Raw genomic sequence first — 21,998 nt, 5'->3', positions numbered from 1 at the left:
GGTAAGACTTTAAGCCCTAATAAGTAGTCTAAAACTTTTCTTCACTCTTTTTTTGTGCTTCTAATAACTCACAGCTCCTAATGGAAGTGAGATAATTGCTGGCCCTTTTATCTGTTGTTCTTACCGGTAGATTAAACACATAAAAATTAACAGGACTCATTATACTAGCAGGTTGTGCTGTTATTATCATACTTTTATAAAACACACAAAGGGAACATTTACTGTGATCTCTCTGGAGAAAAAACAATCACTTAGAGAAAAGTCAGGGCTTGTTAGCTCTTGTTGTTGGTGACAGCTCTTCTAATCTTCTCTCAGAATGCACACCGATGATAAGTACAGACAATAACAAATGCAGCGTGAACTAAAATGTGGAATTTGATTTGATTTAATAAGCTTTTGGTGGTGTAAGTTGAGATTGGGAAATTCTGTTCTAAATTTTCGAAAGGTGAGAGTGCATGAAGTCGTTCTGTTCTCTCGCTGTTGCTGGAGTTTTGCACAGACGGAAAAAAAAATTATGCTTTCTAATTTTTTTCTGAGCAATGAATCAAATCTCACTCTCTGGCATAATGTTTTTGTTGAAACCTCGCTTCTCGAAAAATCTGCAGGGAGAATGTGTTAGCTAAAGAGAAACTCCAAAAACAATGGAGTGCAGTATTGTGTTAGTTTTTTTAGGGTTTGTATAATTTTTATCTTTGCTCATACTGATGTTATGTCTGTAATTCCTACTTTTATTCATAATATTTCTAACAGGAACTTTATTTACATAGCACCCTTAAAAACAGCATTCACAAAGTGCTTTGACAGTTTAAACATGCAACACAGAGACAATCAAACAAGCTATAGGAGACAAATCAGAGCAGTCAGTTAATAAGAAATAATAAAAATGACAATAACTTAAATGAATAATTAGCTATATTAGCGTGCAACTCAAACAAGGGAACTAGGCCGTTTGAAAAGGAAAGAACAAGATTGAGGGTTAAAATAAAAAAAAAGAATTAAAGAAGACATCACACCGAATCAGGCAGCTAAAAATAAAATAAAACAAGAGATATCTAAAATAAACAGGAAATAATACACAATGAAACACTAAAACTAATAATTAACGCTAAAAGTAAACTTAACATAAAAGCAAGTTTATAAAAGTGGGTTTTAAGAAGTGATTTAAAAGAAAAAAAATACTGACTCTGCAAGCCTCATCTCCTTAGGCCGGCCGTCCGCTTAGATTTAAGCCTCGACTTTGGAACGACCAGGCTCGCACGGGGTCAACAGATCATAAATGTAGCTTGGAGCAAGACCCTGGCGACCATTAAAAGTGATCAATAAAATCTTAAAATCAATTCTAAAATCAACAGGGATCCAGTGGAGGGAAGCCGAGATAGGTGTGATGTGATGCCATCTATTAAAACCGGTAAGAAGCCTAGCTGCTGTGTTTTGGACAAGTTGGAGATGACAGAAGAGCTTTTCAGGGATTCATGACCTGAGTTTACTGCTCAAAACAACACGTAGTATTTTAAAGGATTGCTGCTTTATGTCAGTAGTCACGGTAGCGTCATCCTCGACAGTGAACTGGCTGTAAATGGAATCTGCAGCCATGAGACATTTAACTGCGATGGGACAAAAATGTAGGCAGGTGAAGCGGTTCTGTGGCGTTTCCATGGAGACCACTGTCAGCAGTTTGTAGGTAGCTTACAAAAGGTGCACTGGATGTGACCGATATCTCACAGCAGGACACGCTAATGCAATAAACGACGTCAACTGGGAAGATGTGCTTCTGTCTCTCGCACACACATATCTAGAAAAGTTACATTTCTATCCATGGATCCCATGCATTTCCTTTAAAACACACACAAGCACACATTTCAGCACAGACACACAAATGCAAAATTGACCTTGAGCCATCTTCTGTTCAGCTCCAGACACAAACCAGCTCCCTCTGGTCGATTTATGGAGTGAAGCTAGTGGAAACAAGTGGAAGGTTCTTATTGGAAGTTGCTTCTGGGACATTATCTGTCCACTTACGAATGGACTTAAAGTGAGTGAGGATCATCCATTGTCCCGCTTTGGTATTAATCATATTTTTTGCCCACAGCTAATCTGTAATGAGATTTTCCTTCAATCAGAATGTCCAGACAGCTCCCGCAGAGCTTCCCACAGAACCAGACCAGGGCTTGTTTCATACTGAGAGAGACTTATGAGAAGCAAAGCGCTCATGTGTGCAAATTTTTCCTGTGTTTGTGTGTGTTCATACTCCGGGGTAGTGCAGGCCGGAAGTGATACGCGTCGTGTATGCTGTGATACCTATTCTGTCTGGTTCAAAAAGCAGACACAAACAGGAAACTGGGTCAGGGAGGTGCGATCAATAGGAGAGACACAGCAGTAGTAGCTGCTCATTCTCAGACAGGCAAGACTTTGTCACCGTGTTCATAGCAGACACCATTTCCAGGCTTAGTTTAACTTGACGAGATACTGAGAGAGTAAAATTGGTACAGCGTTTGATAGGAGATCAGATTAACCATATTGGGGAATGTTGATGTAAAATCAGAAAGCAGAACGTTCACTTTCCCGTATTGATTGAAAGGATGGATTGAAGAGGTCAGTTCCTCTGAAGGAGACGCTCAATATGTCAGGACTAACTGAAACACATCATTCCAACAATGCCTTCAGTACAGTTTTAGCAACAAATGTTCAAAATGTCTGCAGTACAAAAAAAGCTTATTCAGTTGTTGTTGTTCCACCAGGTACCTGTCCAAAAATAATAAATAGCATTCTGGGCTGAAAACCACAACATGCGTATAACAAATTTCCTTCTTTCCAGAAGTTCCAATGAAATTCCAATCTCCCAAACATCTACTTGTCCATGTTGGAAAGACGTCAACAGGCAAGAAAATAGATACTCCCAAGATTAAAGTTTTAACCCTGCATGAGACAGGCAATCCATCACAGCAAGCAGCACGTCCAGGTCTGCTTTTATTCCTGATGCAGTTACACAAGCGTGTGCAGAACGTTCAATTCAAGCTACCCCAACAGCAGGATAACCACCCATTGATAATGCAACTTTGACAACGATGAAAACAGACATGAAGATAATTGTGATGGACTACTAGACTCTAGCCCGTTTGAAGTATCTGCAGGTTGATTTTATGCCAGACTAAAATAAATTAAATTGGTGATTGCCTTGAAAGAGGTAAAAAAAAAACACCACTCCAAACCCAGCACATCACTCAAATGGACTTTTGTCACGAACGCTGTTAGTATTCTACCTTAAAGCACCAAGTTTTCCTGCTTAATGAGGCCAGTGCTTTCAGGGGAGCACCTGTTTTTCTTTCTTTCTTTTTTTAACACTAATTTCATTTTAATTAGACCAGTTACACCAATCAGAGTTGTCTATGCAGGGACCAAAGTGTTGTAATCAGCATATGCTTCTGAAATTAAGGTTTTTGCTTCATATTTTCAAAATAAAATGTTTTAAAACCTATTTAATTTTGACATTTTTGCCATTTGGTTTACTCTTAACACACTATTACTAAATAAATATTGTAACATTCATCATTTTAATGTCTTTTCTCTTGGGGGCTTCGGTTCAAAGTAGATCAACATTCTTCTAAATTACAATTAAATACATAGACGAATAAACTTTTTTGCTGCAGACTGTTATTGCGAGAGTAACTCTAGCTAGTGACTTTAGTATATGCTAGGAGCTATGCTAAGAACTAATGCCATTAATGGAGACTTATTGTAACAGTGAGGGCCCTAAATCTGACACAGCTAAATGGAATGCAGCCATGGCTAATTAATTAGTTACAACTTACCATGCCAAAATGTCTACCATGTGTGCAAACAGATTGATTAGTGATAGGCAGGGGATCACTTGAGAGAGGAGCAGTGATGCATGAACAGACACGTGATATGTAAAGTCTAACTCTTTAAAAGTGGATAAAAGTTGTTGGAAACTCTTGTGCTATACCAATCATGCTTACATATCACTGCATTCTATCAAATTTTTCATTTAATTTTTCTGTCTAGTCTCCACCTTGTAAAAAATATACATTATCTTGTATTTTTCAGTAGCTATCCTAGAGATAAACTGTGAATTTTTTGCCAGAATCTTTGTGCGGAGACCTCTGCTCTTTCATTATTATTATTTTTTTTCCCCCTATGGGTAGTTTCATGCTTTCTAAGATACAAAAAAGCTTTCTCACAGAGGATAGCAAGAAAATTACATCTATAGGCGAAAGCATTAATAAACATTCTGTTCCATTTAAATGTGTTAGTGGTCAATCATGTACAATGTGAGGGTCATTGCGCTGCTAGACTGACTGTGGCCTTGATTTCAGTGAGCACGGTGCTACCTCTGCCTCAAAGTTCCTCTCTCAAAGGTTTCTCCAAATGCCAGGCTTCCTGTTTTTCAGTTTTTTTCCAACATACTTGAGTTGCATGAAAACAACTAGCAACCGTATCCATCCTGGTTGATAGTTTTTTCTCATGGCGTGCCTGTATGTCCTCCAGTGCTCGTACACAAGCTGCACAACCACGTGAAAAACGTTTGCAAAAGCCTGAATGTGCTCAGTATTTTTCAGTGGTCGAAATTTTGCGGTTCACGTTTAAATTGAAAAGTAAAAAAACACACTGAAGGTGAGACTGAATACGAGAACCGAAGGTATATTACAGGTCACCTGTTTCTCGATTACTTCTTTCTTTTTATACGTGGAGGGGGAAAAAAAGAGACTGCATCGAAGAAAAAGAGCTGATAGAAAGAGGAGTAATGTCTCAATAGCTCCACTGCACTCTCAAATTTCTTTTATCTGTCAACCCTGTTTTGTGATTCACTTTTCAGTGTTTCAGGCCCAGTGGCCATCTGAAATTAGTTTTCTCAAGGTACCTACAGATGTGGGTGAGGTTCACACCGAGGCACAGCGTACGTGTTTATGTGTGCAAAAAAAGCGAGAGTTTATCTTAGGCTAAGGCTGCTGTATGTCTGGGCTCTTTGACTGCTTTAAGTTTCAGAAACTGCATCACAAAGTTCTCTGGTTTGTTTTTCAGAGGAGACTTCTAAAGCAAAATATGACAATATGTCAGTGAGGGGGTGTGTTTTTAAGATGTGATATGAGGAGTGTGCGTGTCGGTGTGTGAGTTGCCCCTCATGACTCTCTGGCTGCTTGCCTTCTGATTTACCTCCTGCCTACTCTGGTAGGGAGATGCTGCTCTCAGTAAGCAGTGACTCATCCTCCAGTGTGAAAACATGTCTGCGTGCATGTGTGTGTGCAGGCCTGTGTGTGTGTGTGTGTGTGTGTGTGTGTGTGTGTGTGTGTGTGTGTGTGTGTGTGTGTGTGTGTGTGTGTGTGTGTGTGTGTGTGTGTGTGTGTGTGTGTGTGTGTGTGTGTGGGTGGGGGGGGGGGTGTTGCTTCATGTCTATAGTACATGTGCACCTTGGAGAACATCTGTGGGGAGCTGAGTCTGTGCACGTGTTTTGTCCTTGTAACAGCGTCTTTGATCAGTAGTTAACCACCTTACAATGAACACAAAGAGAAAAACAACCTTCAATTTTAAAAGATTTGCTCCCTAACACTTTTCTCTTATGTGATCCTGCATATCTTTATGAATTTCCATTAGCTGTAACCTTGTGGAGCAGAGACTGTTTGTTTCACTGACTAATATAAGTGAATAAATGAATAATATCAGCCACTATCACGACATTTCCTATACCACTACCACAATTTGCATCATCAAATCTTACTACCTGTATGATTCATTTGTATGTGTCTTTTTACATTAGGAAGTCACGATTCTCAGGTCAAAAGTTGATGAGTATAATCTTAGTTATATAAGCCAGCGCTGTCTTGCAAATTGAACAGTTTTGTACACTCTAAAGAAAAAGCAATGGTATTATTTAATAGTTTTCTCAAGATCAAATTTATGTTCATAGGTGTTTTCAATTTTTGTCCTCTGTTGTAGCTTCATTTCTCTCGGGAATTTACACTCACACATTTTTTTACATGAAAGATTTGCCATATTTAGAGTCAGCAGTAGATAGCCTGACTTGCTGAGCTGAATGTTTTGTCTGTTTTATTGGGTAAACAGCAGCTGTGTTAGAAAAAAATACCTGAAAGGAGGAAGACGATTAATACAGAAGTGCTGTAACTAGAGACATTTTCAGCAGCATTATTTGTTCAGTTTATTTTCTATACTCCCAGCATCCCAGCATTTCTCTTTCTCTGCTTTTAAAGACTTGCTATAGCAAACACACACACACAAAAAAAAGATTCAAAATTATGCAGAGGTGCAGAAGCATTCAGCTATGATTTGTTATTTAACTTTGACTGAAGGTTGGTTACTTTCATGGAAATTCATGAGTTTTGTGCCAGATGCAGATAATTTATCAGCAGGTCATTAACAGGTTGCAGTGTTGGTCTGTTAATAAGAGGGTAAACCTGTTTTACTGAACAGCCTGATATTTAAACTCATAATTGTACAGTAAACAAACACTCACTGGGTAGAATGGGACATTAACAAGTCAGACTTTAGCTTATTAGGAAGGGAACTGGGCTTGTTTTTTTTTTTAACTAGTGTACAAAATCTGAAAAGGAGGGGACAGAAAAATGAAATGCCTCGTTTGATGAAGCTATGCTAAGATTCATGCCTAAAGGCGAAGTTTGCCAAATTCTAATATAAACACAAAGTGATTGTTGCAGTTGTTTGAATGTCAAACACATTTCATGCTCTGAATCACAAGCAGTTTCCTGTTACATTTTTACTCACTGTGGGCTCATTTTTCACCGGAATATAAAGTCCTGCACCTCTATGGAAACAAAACAACCATGACCAGAAGCAGACAGAATTCAAAAATATCCTGTGTTCAGAATGATGCAGTCAGAATGCCATAAGTCATCAAAACAGAGAAAATAAAATTTTGCTATCGTTCATTGTTTACTTTTACAAAAACCTAAAAATTTTGAAATCAACATGCTGCCCACAGCTGTTCCAAATACTGGAGTAATAATGTGACTCTACCAGCTATGCGTTTTAAATTTATTTCCATGTTTGTCTCATCATATCATCGTCTCGCCTCAGTTGAACTGCAAGCTGTGTTTAGCTTAAAAGTCCCTGCATTTTTGTCACCTAACCATTGCTCACAGCTGAATCACTCGTGCCTTCTCGGTTGCATGAATGAGCACATAATTTTTTGTTTTTACAGAATCTGTTTAGGGCAAATGGTTTATTTTTGGCACAGTGTCAGAATAAAGTGATTTTAACATCTAGATTTCAAGCTTTGATTTGGTTAAGAGGCCAGGTAAAATGGCACGTCTCAGATTAATAGTTCAAAAACCATTAGAAAGCTGAAAATCCAACATTTTTTTCTGTTTTTTACAGTTTCAGGCTATGGTAAATGGAGTTTTGCCAATTTTTCAAAGACAGCATGCTCAAACCTGCCAGAGGGTTTTGGGGTTGGGAGCATTAATGTGTTTGAAAGAGTCATTTTCGTCTTTAATGCAAACTTAGTAAGTTATTCTGTGAGAGCTCAGTTAGCTTCATATTCTACCCTCCTCTCTTTTTCATTAAATTTTCTCCACCAGTGACTTAACTCTTACTGTTCTTCATTCATCTGTGCCGGAGGTGGAATATTTGCAAAGACTGTTGGTGTGGAAATGTACTAGAGCAGCAGCCTGCTGTGGGCTTCAGAGTGAAAGCACAGTAGCGCACATTGTGTCCTCCTCCTCTCCAGCCAACTGCCTCACAGAGACTCTCAGAGGCGTTAGCACTGCCATGGGCCTGGTTAGTTTTGGACAGAAATTACTGCCTGGTTTTGAGGTTTTTCTCCCCATAGTGGCTCTCTTCTGATGCCAGCAAACACATTCAGATGTGCCATTGTACACTTGCTATTTCATACGTATACGCATTTGTGTGTTGTAGGTGTGCCTCACAGTGTGCGCGCTTCTCTCTGTGAAAAAATCACGGTACCCAGAGTGAGGATCAGCAGCTATTTACAAGCTGAAAGGCTCCAGCGATATGTCACCGCCACACGCCACAATGCATTCTGACCAGTTTCGAGCCCAGAAGCGTGGCCAGCACAAACAATTAAAGGCATGCCCACTGTGATCTTAGCTGTATTCTTTCATTATGGATCAGCAGCAGCAGGGGCCCTAATTAGTTGTGTTGGCTTGCTGAGGAAATGAATGGGCACTGATTCGACCGCAGGGCCAAAGCAGGAGCCCCAGGGGTTCAGATGAGCTGGCTTCTCACAGTCAGTATTGGCAGGGAATCCCTCTTTCTCATTTTCTGTCTGTTCATAGTCATTAGTTCTCATCTGTTTGCTCACTTTGCCCATCAGAAGTTGCCTTCTGATTGACCCTCCCTGTTGCTTCAGGACATAATAATCTTGTTTTCCCCAATTATTCTTCATTTGTGCTGCTGTCACAACAAAGAAGACCATCAGGATTCTTGCAGTGTCCGTTTCAATTGATCTTTCTGTTTTGTGAATTTGAAACATGTTGACAAGGTCCACCGGCTAACTGGGGCTCTAATCCTGCTTGTATATCTTCCAATAAAGCCACTGTCAGCACCTAGTAATCATGAAGCTGGTGTTTTTGGCTCACAGTTGATATGGAAGAAGAATTCAAAACTTGTGCTTCACGGGTTCTGCTGCCGTTCTGCTCTCATACTGCCTCTCTTCCTCTCACTCTCTCTGACCTGTGACCTCTGTCTCCTGTCTTGTGTGTTGCAGCTGGGAACAGAATGGACCGCTCCAGGCGAGTTCAGCAAGTTCAGGTCCCAGTCCTCCAAGTCCGTGCAGTAAGTACCTGTGACGACCACACACTCATCTTAACAGTGAATTTGTTTCACTGTCAGCCCGGTACAGAGACCAAAAAATGACACGAATGCAGACCTCCACTGGAGCATGTTCTTGGACAGGTCTTGTGCTTGTTTCTGTTCAGTCGTTTCTCTACCTGTGAATGCTGAGCAATCTCTGGACATTTTTTGCATTTATTAATGACTGTGGGGTCATATTTTACTACAAAATAAAGTCTTGCACCTCTATAGAAACAGAAGAACCATGACTTGAAGTAAAGAGAACTGAGAAATTTTGTTCATGCAGTATGGCGCAATAATAATGGCATAAATCACAGAAAAAAGTAGTATTTTTAAAAATTATTTGTGTTATAAAAAATGGGGAAAAAAAACTGGAATCAACGTCTACAACTTTTTCCAAGTACCCATGAGTGTTAACAATAACAGAAAAATGGTGGCATACTATAGATAGGCTATTGTTTGCATTTTTAGTCTGTATTCAGGCCTGTGTCTTATTTGCTCTGTCTAAACACAGCCTGCAGTTCAGCCCATCTAAGCTTAAAAATCTCTGAATATTTGTCATGTCACTGTTGGTTGCAGGGGAACCACTAATGGCTTCACAGCTGCACTAGGAAGCACAACATTTTTTGTTTTCTAGTTTCTGAAACCTGCATGTTTTTGGCAAATTGTGACATGGGACATGTAGACTAAAGTGACTTTAAGCTTACATATGATGATGATAAATGGTCTAATTTTGACAAATTTTAAAAGACAACGTACCTTTCAAACCCATCAGGGAGTTCTGGGCTTCAGAGGGTTGGATTGCAGCCTGGACCATTCAAGTGCCGTGTTCATTCATGTCCGTCTACTGCCTCTTTTATAAAGTCGTCTCCTTTGCTTCAGAAGCCTTGTACTGCTCCCATACAAGAGGAAATTGATGGCTTAAGTGCTCGCTGGACACAGGAGATTATGTCTCTTCTGTGTATATCTATATGTGCATTTAAGTGCCTTCCTTCATGTATGCATGAATTAGCATAATGTGTAAAAAGTGCTCTCATCTGGTGTCTGATTGTGGAGAATCGTGACAATTGAAAGGGCACTCTCACTAAATGTACGATGAGAAGATAGCAACCTATCCAGTCCTCTCATATTCAACACATCTTTGTCCCTAATTGCTTTGGGCAGCCTGCATAAAACACACCCTTAAATGTAAGTGCTGATCTGTAGCCGGTTGGCTTCTAAAATCATTGTTCAGTTCATATGATTATGCAAGAGTAACCGATCCTAAAATCCGTGATGCTATTCCTTTGGGTTCCCACATTTGCCTGACTGAATGAAGCACAAGCTGTAGAGCGGTGGCCTAAATTATTCATATACACACACACACACACACACACACACACACACACACACACACACACACACACACACACACACACACACACACTTATTCAGTGGTGTGTTAAGGCTCAGAATATTTTAGCCCCTATAAATGGTACAAATTGGTTGATGAATAGTAGCATAATGTTATCAGATCAACATGATAAAATTGTGCTGAAAGTTGATAAATGATGATAGTGATCTAACAGGCAGCCCAACCAGGGAAATAAAACAAATGGGACCATGAGAGGGTTTGACAACACTCTGGACTAAATGTTTAAATGCCCGATCTGCCATTAAAATGATGCTAATAAGTAGTGATAGTTTACTAATGTAGTTGGTCATGCAGCGTTATTGATAGATGTGTGGTTCAGGTGTGTAAATGGACCGTTTTGGTGACAGTGAGTGAAGTGTTCAGCTGAAAAATGAGCATTTTATCAGGTCTAAAGAGCTCTAATGCAAGTTCAATCACGGTCGTAACTGAATTTACAATATGAGATAAACTTGTGGAGTATTACAATGATTTAAGAGCCAACTCTGAAACCAAAGTTTTAGTGCATTTTTCTGAAATACAGCACGCACATCGGAGGCCCTGATTTTTCCAATCCCACAGGCCGTTTATCTAATGTCAGTTTTTTATGTCTCCGCCCCAGCAAAGCCAAAGGCATTAGATTTTGGGTTGTCCGATCCTACATTATGGCAAAATTTCACACTTGTCAAGTAGAATAAAATGATGTAGTGATGGCATTTTATATTCCAAAAGGTTAAAAGTCAAGTCAGGGGAGACATGGATGTAAATTGCAGCTGGATTAGTTGGCAAACACATGCAGTGCAACTTGATAGTTTTAGTTTTACACATGTGCTGAAGTTTTAGACTTTAAATAAACTGGATACTCTTGAACACAACTCCACAGTATGATGCGAACGACAAAGCATCAAAGTCCTATTTCAGTCATTGATTTAACCCCTTAAAATTCATTTCTCTGTCTTAAAACGAGTCATTAAGCTTTATCCATCAAATGTCTTAGATGTAACTCTACAAGTTTCTCCCTTTGGAATATGCAAATCTATGAGGTCCCCGCCTCTTTCTCTGCCCACCTCTCTATGAATTGCTGCAGCTCAAACACACCAGCTCACCTACAGCTCTGCTCAGACACTGTAAAACCACCTCATGCTACACAACAACAAGCTGTGCCATATGTATGTTGGAATCATAAACCAGTTCTGAAGAAGTTGACCAGATTGATCTTTAGGTTTGTTACTAGGGATGTCCAATGTTGGCTTTTTTTTGCCAATAACCAATCTGCCGATATTGTCCAACTCTCAATTTCTGATTCCAATATCAACCGATGCTGATATATGTGGGATATTTAACACATTTTTGGTAACATCACATATCTCCTGTTGTGGAATTAACACATTATACCTCATTTTATTGTGATGCCATATCGGATGCATTCTCTAATGCAGCAGGGCATTCAAATATAAACATTTTCTGTGCAGAATAAGAAAACTACTTCAAATTAAGTTCTGAAAAAAAATGCCATATTCATGTCATTTTTTAAAAAATTGTCTCAAACAACAGTTCACAGTCTCTCTCCCTCTCTCTCTCTCTCTCTCTCTCTCTCTCTCTCTCTCTCTCTCTCTCTCTCTCTATTAGTCCGGTAAATGCTGGTGATATCCAGCCATTAGTGTATTGGATTTCATGATAGGCAAAAAAAACAATGAGGATATTGACCAATATTACATTTTTATTCCAACATCAGGCCAATATTATCGGACATCCTTATTTGTTACACATAAAACCTTGGCTGTCTGAATCCATGTTTTTTAAGCCTGTCATTGTTACACTGCACTTTTGAGGCAGAAATGCCGAGCCATGGAGTTTACTGTTAATGATGATAATAATAATAATAATTGATTAGATTTATATTGCTTTTCTAGGCACTCAAAGCGCTTCACAATGGATCCATTATTCATTCACTCACACATTCTCACTCTGGTGGTGGTAAACTACATTTGTAGCCACAGCTGCCCTGGGGCAGACTGGCGGACGCGTGGCTGCCAATCCGCGCCTACGGCCCCTCCGACCACCACCAACATTCATACACCAGTGTGAGAGCAGCACTGGAGGCAAAGTGGGTAAAGTGTCTTGCCCAAGGACACAACAGCACATGACTAGGTCAGAGTGGGAATCGAACCGCCAACGCTTCGATCACTGGACGACCCGCTCTACCACCTATTTCACTCTTGATAGCTCTGCAGGCATATAAATCAGCACTTTGCGCTGCTTTTTTGTATGAAAAGTGCTTTATAAATAAAGTTTGATTTGATTTGATAAATAACACCATGTGTATATGTTAACTGATATAAAAGCTTGATTTTCATTGGTGGATGTCTTTTAAATCTTATATTATTAAACGTTTCTCATGAAGATTTACTAAAATAAAATCATCACCCTATCACACAGCGTGCATATGTCATAAGATTTAAACAGCAAGGTTAGAAAAGTTTTTTTTTTTAAATTAAATGCAGCAAGCATTGAAAATAAGTTATGCCTCTTTGTGCAAACCAAATGAGACTGAACACATTCCACAAATATGTTTCTCCATATACAATACAGCACATTATTTGTCTTGATTACAGTAATATTTTTAAATTGCTGTTCATTCAGTCTAACTCATTGCATCCCTCCAAGGTCTAATCATTTGTTAAGGGCTCATCTAAACCATTTACAATTAAGATGCGTAAAATCGAAAGGAAATTGCCAGTGCTCATCAAAAACCAGACATTTTTTTATAGACACACACAGTTTTATCTTTTGTGCATTTGCGTAGTGTGTTGTCTCTGCTGTTTGACCTGGAAGCTCCTCAACATCCCTCCAAGTCTGCTCGTCATGTTTGTCTGTGATTTTCATCTTGTTGCCCGGTTTTGGAAGCACAGCATCTACATCATGTCAGTTCAACCAGGACGAGGGATTATTTCTCTGTTGCTCCTCCTGAGGTTTATTTCTCTGCATTTTTTCCTTCCCTAAATAGAGGCTCTAAGAATAGCAAATGCCATATGTGGTGCATTTTTTATATTGTAAAACCCTCCTGAAAAAAATTTAGAATTTGACATTTGGTGATAGACACAAACACAACTTATTGTGCGTAACACCTTGTCGTATGTGCTCGCACATTTTGTTGTAGTTTTTTTGTAGTTTGTGTTCATGGTTTGTGCCTACGTCTTTTTGTTCCTCGGCTTCATGAATATGTTGGCATCTGCGCTGTGTGTAGGTTGTTTTTGTGACAGAATAAATTCAAAACCATTACACTTAATACATTGGTATTCATTAATGCTGTAAGGAAAGTGTTTTTTTTCCTTCTTAGAGCGTAGGATGAACTGGGTCTGGTTAGCACAGCAGGCACACCAGCCTACAAGGGAGTACAGAGAGGTGACAAATAATGAAGAAGGAGAGAGAGAGAGGGAGAGAGAAAGGGAGAGAGGAGGATGCGGTTGAAAGTTTTTCTATTTTCTCTTCCTGTCTGACAAGTATGTTGCATTCTCCCACAATAACAAGACAACAACAGAGCAACCAAGCGTGGAGGCAGAATGTGACAGCAACATTAAAAAGGTTGTGCAGCGGAGAAATTTGGGTGTGACATTGTGAGTTTTGTAACCTGTTTGTGTGTGCGTGTGATGATGTATTTGGCACCTGGGTGGAAACTGCAGGATAGCGGCGGCAAGCGGTCATTAAAAACAAAGGTGAGGCGTTGCAGAGAGCATGCTGTGTGCTCGCCACTCCACTGATACAAAAGTAATATATGCACACACCAATTACTGCTCACCACTTCCACTCATAATCTTTTAATAGTGCCTTGCCTTGATGTGTAAAGTGATTCACTTTTCACTGTCACATCGGGAAATGTTTTGCAGCCGAGATGAAGCAGTTGGAAAATTTGTAGGGTTTTGGGGCTAATGACTAAAGTCACATCTGTGTTTATTTATGGCTTCTCGCTACCACTTGTTTTCAGGGAAGTACGTCAAAAACGGCGTGAAAGTCGAGCTTTGGATAATTAGGCAAAATCTGGTTTGATGTTTCTGTGTGTGGGTGTCCGTAAGAGAACACATTCTGCAATTTTTGCGTGCAAGCAAACACATGCTTCTGTGTATTAATGTGCGTGTGCCTGTTAAATACCGTGCCATTTGAAATTCCTCTGTGCATCTAATGACTTTATTGAAACACCCTAAAGCAAAGGCGGTTTATTTGTCATCTTCTCTCACTGTGCAATCCGCATCCAGCACACGCCATTACACTTGATCTGTTTATAGCCAGATATGCTTCTAAAAGTAGCGAATGTGTGCAGCAGGATGAATTGCTATGCATTCATATGAAAAGGTATTCTTCAAATTAGATGGGATTGAGCTGAAATGAGCAAATTAGCAGTACAGAGCAGAACAAGATATCATTTTCTTTTTTTTCCCCAAAAAAGGCATCCTTAGAGGGTGTGTGCAGCAATAATAATCAGTCATGAGGCAGATTTTATCACCTGCTAATTTCAAACATTTGTAAACCTGATAAAATAAAGAAATAATTGAGCCGAATGGAATGATTAAGGCGTTTCTAGAATATTACACTCAATTTTATGGATGGAAAGCCACTGTGAAAATTATTAGTCATTACACATGAGACTATAGCTGGCCCTTGTCAGCATGATTCCCGGGTGCAATTTTTTAGTGCAGAATAGGTTCAGGGCCATTTGAGCCTATTTACAGACTCCATTCTACCACAGTTAAGTTCTGCACAAAGCCTTAATCAAAGCTGCAATTTAAAACAGCTCTCACACTGCGCTGCTGTTCCTAGTTATTATCATATTGGGCCCAGAACTAGATGAAATGAGCTCAAGTAAAATGGAGCATAAAAGAATGGCGCTGACTGATGCAGAGCAGAATACAACCAAACAGAGAGCAGCCTTCAGAAATGTAATTGAACAGAGGAGAGCAGAATGAAACACAACAGACACTCCCACATTAGCAAGGTTGTTTCTTCTTCTTCTTTTTTTCTCACACGCTGGACTGTGGTTATTTATATGTCTCGCTTCATTGGATCTGTGCAGCAGATTGTTGTGGAGTTGAGTGAACAGTGACTAATGGCTGCTGCAGGGCTGAATCATATTGTCAGGGAATGAAACATATTGTTGTTGAGGGGTTCACTTTAAACCCTTCACTTGCCTGTTGGAGGTCTCCATGCCATGCAATCATAGTGAAGCTGGAAAACATACATGCACAGACTCATACACACAAACAGAAACACACATACAAATATATATTTACGTATATATACTCCAAGCCAACCTCCAGCTGGTAGTCCCTATGTGGGTGTTCTGGTTCTCGGATGAATGCATTTCAGGCTTTCAGGTGCACTCCGCTGCCCCGAACTGAACTGTGACACATCTCTCCCATCAGCCACCACTCACATTCTCCCTGTTTCTCTTTCTCCCGCTCCTTCTTGCTCGCTCGGTCTGGAGTCGAAATAGTATTTACATTTCAGGACTGAGTTAAAAGGTGTAACAGGGGAAAAAAAAGCAGCAAAGTGTAAAGGCTTTGTGTTTGCATGCGCTACAGTGCAACAGAGACATGCTGTTCAGTGACGCAAGTTATGCTTTTCTCACCCGCTGGCCTTACTGTCACCACGGGAGGGTGAAAGTTCATCCTAGGTGGCAATTTTAATAGATGGGATGGACGGGAAAGTTGGACTAGTACACCTGTTAGAGAGATTTGGTAGTCATCCACACCACCTGGCTGTCACCACCTGGAGGTAGTGACTCACACTGGTGCTGTGTGTGTTTGTGTGTATGGGATGTAGTTTTGCCTATGTTCTAATTCTAAAATTTAGACCTTGAAGACGGAAAGTATTAGTATTCTCCGTCTTCAAAGTTCTCTTTCGTCTTCTTTCTCCTCTCCTGTGTGTCTCCAGCTCATTAAAACTGAACCATGTGACAATTTACAGAAGGGTATCGTCGACTAAAAATGCAGTACCAACAATAAAGGCAACATTTTAAATCCTTGGTGGCATTCTCATCTTTGGCACATTATTATATGTTTGTAATAATAAACCCCAGGGCAGAAACAAACAGGGATTAAAGATAGTGCTGATTAATAGGAAATTAACTGCTTCTGAAATACGAGAAATGGTTTGATTTTCTGTTTCATGTCACAGTAGAGTGAATATATTTGCATTTTGGACAGACAGACAAAAGCATTCTTGATTCCAGGAAAGTGTCATCTTATTGTTTAAGTGATTAATTGGTTTAGACAACAAAAAGATCAAATATCACTGTAAAATAGTCATTTAATCTATTCTGCAGGCCAAAATTCAAAACCAAGCTTGAAAACAACCAAATTGCACGGAATCTAAGTACAAAGCACCAAAACGTCTTTATTAGAATCTGCTGGGTCTTTGAGTCTGACAAGCTGTGATGTGCTATTACTTACTATTTTCTGACATCTTATTTATATGATTAATCGATTTAGAGAAAAAAATACATGAATTGATACTGGAAAATATTACTGCAACTTATTCTAGAGGCCACACTTTTAAAAACAAGCTTGAAAACATCCAAACAGGACCGATTGTAAGTAAGAAGTACCACAAACAGATTTTTGCTGCTGACAGAATCTGTTGTCTTGACTTTTAAAATTTATCCCGGTGTCATTTTGAAAGTGTCCCCCTTTCGTGTGTCTAACTCTTTGTCTCCACCTCTGCTCGTATGTGTGAAGTGATGGTTTGGCAGTGCCTGCTAGGTGCTGTCACAACAGCTTGATGAGTGACAGTGAAGTAGTCAGATGAGGAACCCAGATAACCCTGTCAAAAACATCTCATCTCTGTGAAACAGCTAACAGAGCCTTGGGCTGTATAGACAACACCAGAAAGATTGACATTTGCTAAAATTCTATAAACTGAATTGCATACTGAGCTAGTTCGATGCCAACGTCAAGGATTTTAGATCCTTTAGAGAAGTTCAATCTGGTAACGTGATTGACAGTCGGTTGAAGATTAGAAGGAAAAATATTTGACAAAATTCGGGGAACTAATGAGTGGAATTTATCAACACAACAAGACTACGGTCAGAGTTTAAGAAGTTCAGAAAAGCAAATGAAATAGTGTATAACTTACATTTGCTTCTTTAGGTGACTTTCCAACATGACCTTATTGTAGTAAGATTCCCTGTTTTCCCCTTCAGGCGTAATGACTGAAAATAAAAAAATAAACAAAAAACAACGCTGCAGCTGGATTTCAACCGTGGTGTGACGAGGTGTAAAAGGTGGATTCTAAAGTTATCTTTCCGACTGGACTTGGCATTTTGAAGGAACAGCATTCAGTTCACGGACTGCAGGAAATTACATTCACGCCCAATCCTCCCCGGCCATGTGGGCGTTGATGTGTGTTCTGCATTGCCGGTGCGCTCGCAAACATATGACAGGTCCTTGCTTCTTGCTTTTTACTTCTTTTTCCTGCTTTTCTCTTTTTCTTCGCATCCTTCTTCCCTTTATAATTTGACACACTGTGGATTCTCCCGTTTGTTTTCTGCAAGCGTGACTTAACAAAGAGCGTCTAAAGGCCGATGGTAATTGGAAGGAGAGAGTTAACTGTGCCTTTCCTAGCAACAACGAGGGAAACCTAGTGGAGAATGACCAGTTATTTCACTGTGGGATCTTTCAGTATCTATAATTGAATCACTTAAATACTGCTGGCTATTAGCTGGTGAGGAGACTCAAGCATTTAGAGAGAGGGAAGTATAGTGATTTTTTTTTTCCCTCACAACATCATAGGAATACTGATTTAGCACGGAGACGAGCTGAATGCTGCACCTGCTCAATGCTGAGTGCTCGTCTCATAATATGCATGTATTCACTTACATGTGGGTGTCTGTCTGCGTGAGCACACGTATTTCTGATTGTGTTTGGGCGTGAGCGTTAATGCTAACTTCTCTCCGCTCCACATAATTGGTTGATACAGTGTAGCAGTTGAATTAGAATAAAGCTGTTTGCCGGCAAGCTGCAATGACTTCTCTGTCCTGCTTCCTTCCCTCAGGCCTTCACTCCACCATCTGTTTCTATGAGTGATGGGAGCCTGTTGAGACACAAATCTGTGTGTGAGTGTGTGTGTGTGTGTGTCCGTGTGTGTTCAAGTGTGCAGCAGCTTATGTTTAATCAGAATGTCTTTGGGGTGTTGATGCACATCTCCTGAGCTGTGCAAAACTGTGGTAGCGGACATCTGATTGGCAGTAATGCATGAGCGCGACCAAACTGTAACACGGGCCTGGTTCTGGCCAAACGTGATTAGAGACACTAATGATGACGGAGGGTCAGGTTCGTCAGAGGAAGCAGAAATTACACACTGTGTAGCCGGGAAACGGATATGTAAGCTGTTTGGAAAGTGACTCAGTGGCTATCCAGCATGTGATGAGATAGGTCCAGTAGTCAGGAACACATGCAGACACATCACGAACAAACGAATATGAGCAAGGTTTCACACACAGACACGCTTTTCTTGGGGAAAGAACTTGATCTGAGCAGAGAGGAATTCTTTAGGTATCTCAAGAAATCCTATTAAAATCGAATGTACTTAAACGTCTCATATGTGAAATCAATCTTTATTGTGTTTTGGGGGTGTTCTAAACTTGGAGGTACAAAGTAAAAGCTGTTAACATATGAAGGCGTCCATTTATGACATTTCTAAGGCACTCCAGCTTTACAAGCTAGTCAGGCTTTTACTGAGCTTCTTCATTCCAGCTAAAGAACCAATGTTCATCTAGCTCAGACTGCCTTTTCACTACCTGCTGCTTGCAAGTTGTGCAGTTTTGTGAGCAGCTGCCTCATAGCCCGCCAGGTTTATTTACCTTCCAGACCTACTTCTATTAACTTGAAAATGTCTCCACCACAAGCAAAGTACACAAAATGTTCTCCTGTTGGCTGCATGAGTAAACACAAGAGTCATCATGCACTTCCAGCGTTTGAGAAACTGAAGACCCAGTGGGTTACTTTAAGTTTTGAAGGCAGTGCTAAAGCAGCAATAGGAAACATCCTTAGTGTTAACATGTTGTGTAGTTGTGGCTAACGTTACTGTAAGCTTTGTGCTTGTAAGTTGTAGTGATGAGAGACATTAAGAGATAGAGGAAACTTTAAGAGAGATGTGAAACCAATGAACAAAGATTTGCTGTCAGCTGCTGTGCTTTCATGCAGCTGGTTTTGCTTCAATGAAACCTAAACACAGCCATGTCAGCCTGTTATTTCTTCCCTCCTGCTCTCTGTGCTCACATGTACTGTGTTTTAATACATGTAATGGTGCACAAGATTCATAGCTCGATACATACTTTGGTTTTGAGGTTTATTGTACTGCATAAACAAAAAACGCATTAAATTAAACTGCTTCTTATATATGTAATTAAACAGTGGTGAAATGGACAATCCATTTAGACTATATGTTAGTCAGCAGTTACTTGAGAACCATTTTTAAGCTGCTGCTCTGCTAAAATCCTGATTTTGTAACTGTTGTCTGACAAACTTGCCATACACTTGAGTTAAAGACAATGGTGATGCTGTGAATTCTGACATATTTCCATGTGAGACTATCGGGGGGGAAAAAGGCAGGAAGTGAGAATGGAGAGAATGTCCTGGTTGCACACACTAATTCCACTAATTCATGTCTGTGTCAGCTGTTTTACAGAGTCTTCTTCCAGCATTAACTCAGTTACGTTTAAACAGCTTGTTTAGCACTGGGCTAAAACCAGGGATTATGCGGTCAGGTTAAAAGGCACCATCTTTGTAGTATTTTGAACTGAAAAAGTAAATTGAAAGACACATTGTGGAGGCATGTAAGACTTTCAGTACTTTGCTTCAAGGGGCACAATATGGGACCTTTAAAGGTGTGTGCACCTTTTAAAGAACCCCCCACACCTCTCCAGCCTCATAATCACGGGAGTTCCATCCAACAATCAGTGCAACATTTGACCAGGTGTGCATATAATCAGGATTTGATCTGTGGCCACTCAGTTTTTAGAGTATAAACCTCAGTGCAGGATAACGAAACCTACCCAGGGATACATGGACAGATTATCCACTCACAGTGCATGTCGACGTCTGGCATATATTAGACGTTAAGTGAATAGTCAGTTAGATGCTGGCAATATGGGTGAGTGTAAAGGCCTGAGCAATTTTGACAAGAGCCAAATCATTATGGCCAGACGATGGGATCAGAGCATCTCGTGGGCCGCTCGGTGATGTTATTTAACCAGCTGGGCACTGTGGTTTCAGCAAGCACTAACCAAATAGGAGTAAATCATGTAGTTGTTAGAGGCTATTTTCAGCTGCAGATTAAAGCTTGTTTGAGCATGTGGACCCCTGATATATTTTTCATGTTTTTTTGTTTGACAGTTGTGGCTATCTGTAGCGCAAAGAAACAGGACAAAATCTAATCGTGCACCTCCTACCTGTAAATCTTCAGTAGCGCACACATGTAGCACGGTTTAACCTTGGTGTAATGCGGTAATTGTTGCTGCGCTTCACTGTGATCAAAAGAGCCATATGTCTCTCTGCGTCTCAGCGAAGCACAAATGCACACACACACCGCGGGAGAGCAAAGCGTTGTGAGGAGCTGTAAATTCTTTTTCTTTTTTTTTCATTTTGTCTCATGTTCATGCATTCAGGCCAATACGAGAAGAGAAGGAGCGTTAATGCAAAATCAAAGTGGGGGGAAAAAAAGTGAAGGCACTGAGGAGAATGAGCACTCAAGATAGTAATGCTATAACGCTATATTAGATAATTAGAATAATGGTGGAGTCAGATAAAGGGAAGAGGAGACCGTGTGAGAAGAAATGGAAAGGAGTGACAGACGTGATACAGAAGAAAAGAGCGAGAAAGAGATGGGAGAAGAGCAGGGGATGAAGGAGAGCGGAGAGGAGGGATGACGGGAAGGGAGGGGATGGAAGAAAGAGGATTTATTGAGGCTGCGGGGAAGAGCAGCGTGATGGCTCTCTGATGGATTAGAGGAATGCATGAGAAATGGAGTGAAGAAGGGGAGTGAGCGCAAAGGGGGAGAAAAGTGAAGTTTGTGGTCCTCCTTGGGGCAGCTCTAAACACTGGTATCATTAATGTAGTTGAGAGAAGTGCAGTCGCTGAGAACAGTCTTTTATTTAAAGGCCACCTGTGGGTATTCGAGTGGGACAAATCGGCGCAGAGAGTGGCAGAGAGAGATCGGCACAGGGTGACAGTCAGATAGCATTAATGAGAAATTGAGTTGGGAAAAAAAAAAGAGAGAGGAGATACTGGAAGAAGTGGGATCAGGGAATTGGTGTAGCCAGTGGGTAGATAGGAGAGTAAGAGAAAGAGGGCAGAAAGTATACTGTCTTCATTTCACTTCAGCTTCACTGCATAGCAGGTTAGGGATGCTGAAGGTGTGTGTGTGTGTCGATCCGTCTGTCAGACAGTGTTTCTTCAGTGCACTGGTTTTTCTCCAATAAGAGTTTGTCTGTCAAAAGCAAAAAAAAACAGCCTTTCCCTTTCTATAGGTTTCATCCTTCAAACCTCGCAGACTTCTCTGAATGTTGTTTAGCTCCAGCAGTCCCCTCCTATGTTATCCAGCCCAGCCGAGTCACTTCCTTTGTCTGCTTCTATCCGTTCGAGCCAAATGAAGGGAAACTGGAAACAAAGACTCCAATTAGTCAGGCAATTAGACTCTTGTTTTGTGTCCTCTACTCATCCTCTGAGTCACACACTAATAGCCATTATTTCCTCTTCCATCTCTCATTTGCCCTTCACTTGCTCTTTCATGTGCTTTTCTCGTCTGGCAT

The 21,998-nt window shown here is 40.3% G+C and overlaps 1 protein-coding gene across 1 annotated transcript in view; it reads left to right on the top strand.

The window, feature by feature from the left end:
• The window catches only part of b4galnt4a (beta-1,4-N-acetyl-galactosaminyl transferase 4a), a 154,532-nt gene that overhangs the window by 102,743 nt on the left and 29,791 nt on the right, over positions 1–21,998 (top strand). Inside the window, 1 exon segment of the mRNA XM_051951651.1 lies at positions 8,720–8,787. Coding sequence (XP_051807611.1) covers positions 8,720–8,787 — 68 coding nt within the window.

This window comes from Acanthochromis polyacanthus, chromosome 8, assembly GCF_021347895.1.
Source record: "Acanthochromis polyacanthus isolate Apoly-LR-REF ecotype Palm Island chromosome 8, KAUST_Apoly_ChrSc, whole genome shotgun sequence".
In the NCBI taxonomy this organism is placed as follows: Eukaryota; Metazoa; Chordata; class Actinopteri; family Pomacentridae; genus Acanthochromis; species Acanthochromis polyacanthus.
Note: the sequence above shows the minus strand (reverse complement) of the source record. Positions and strands in the feature narration are given on the sequence as shown.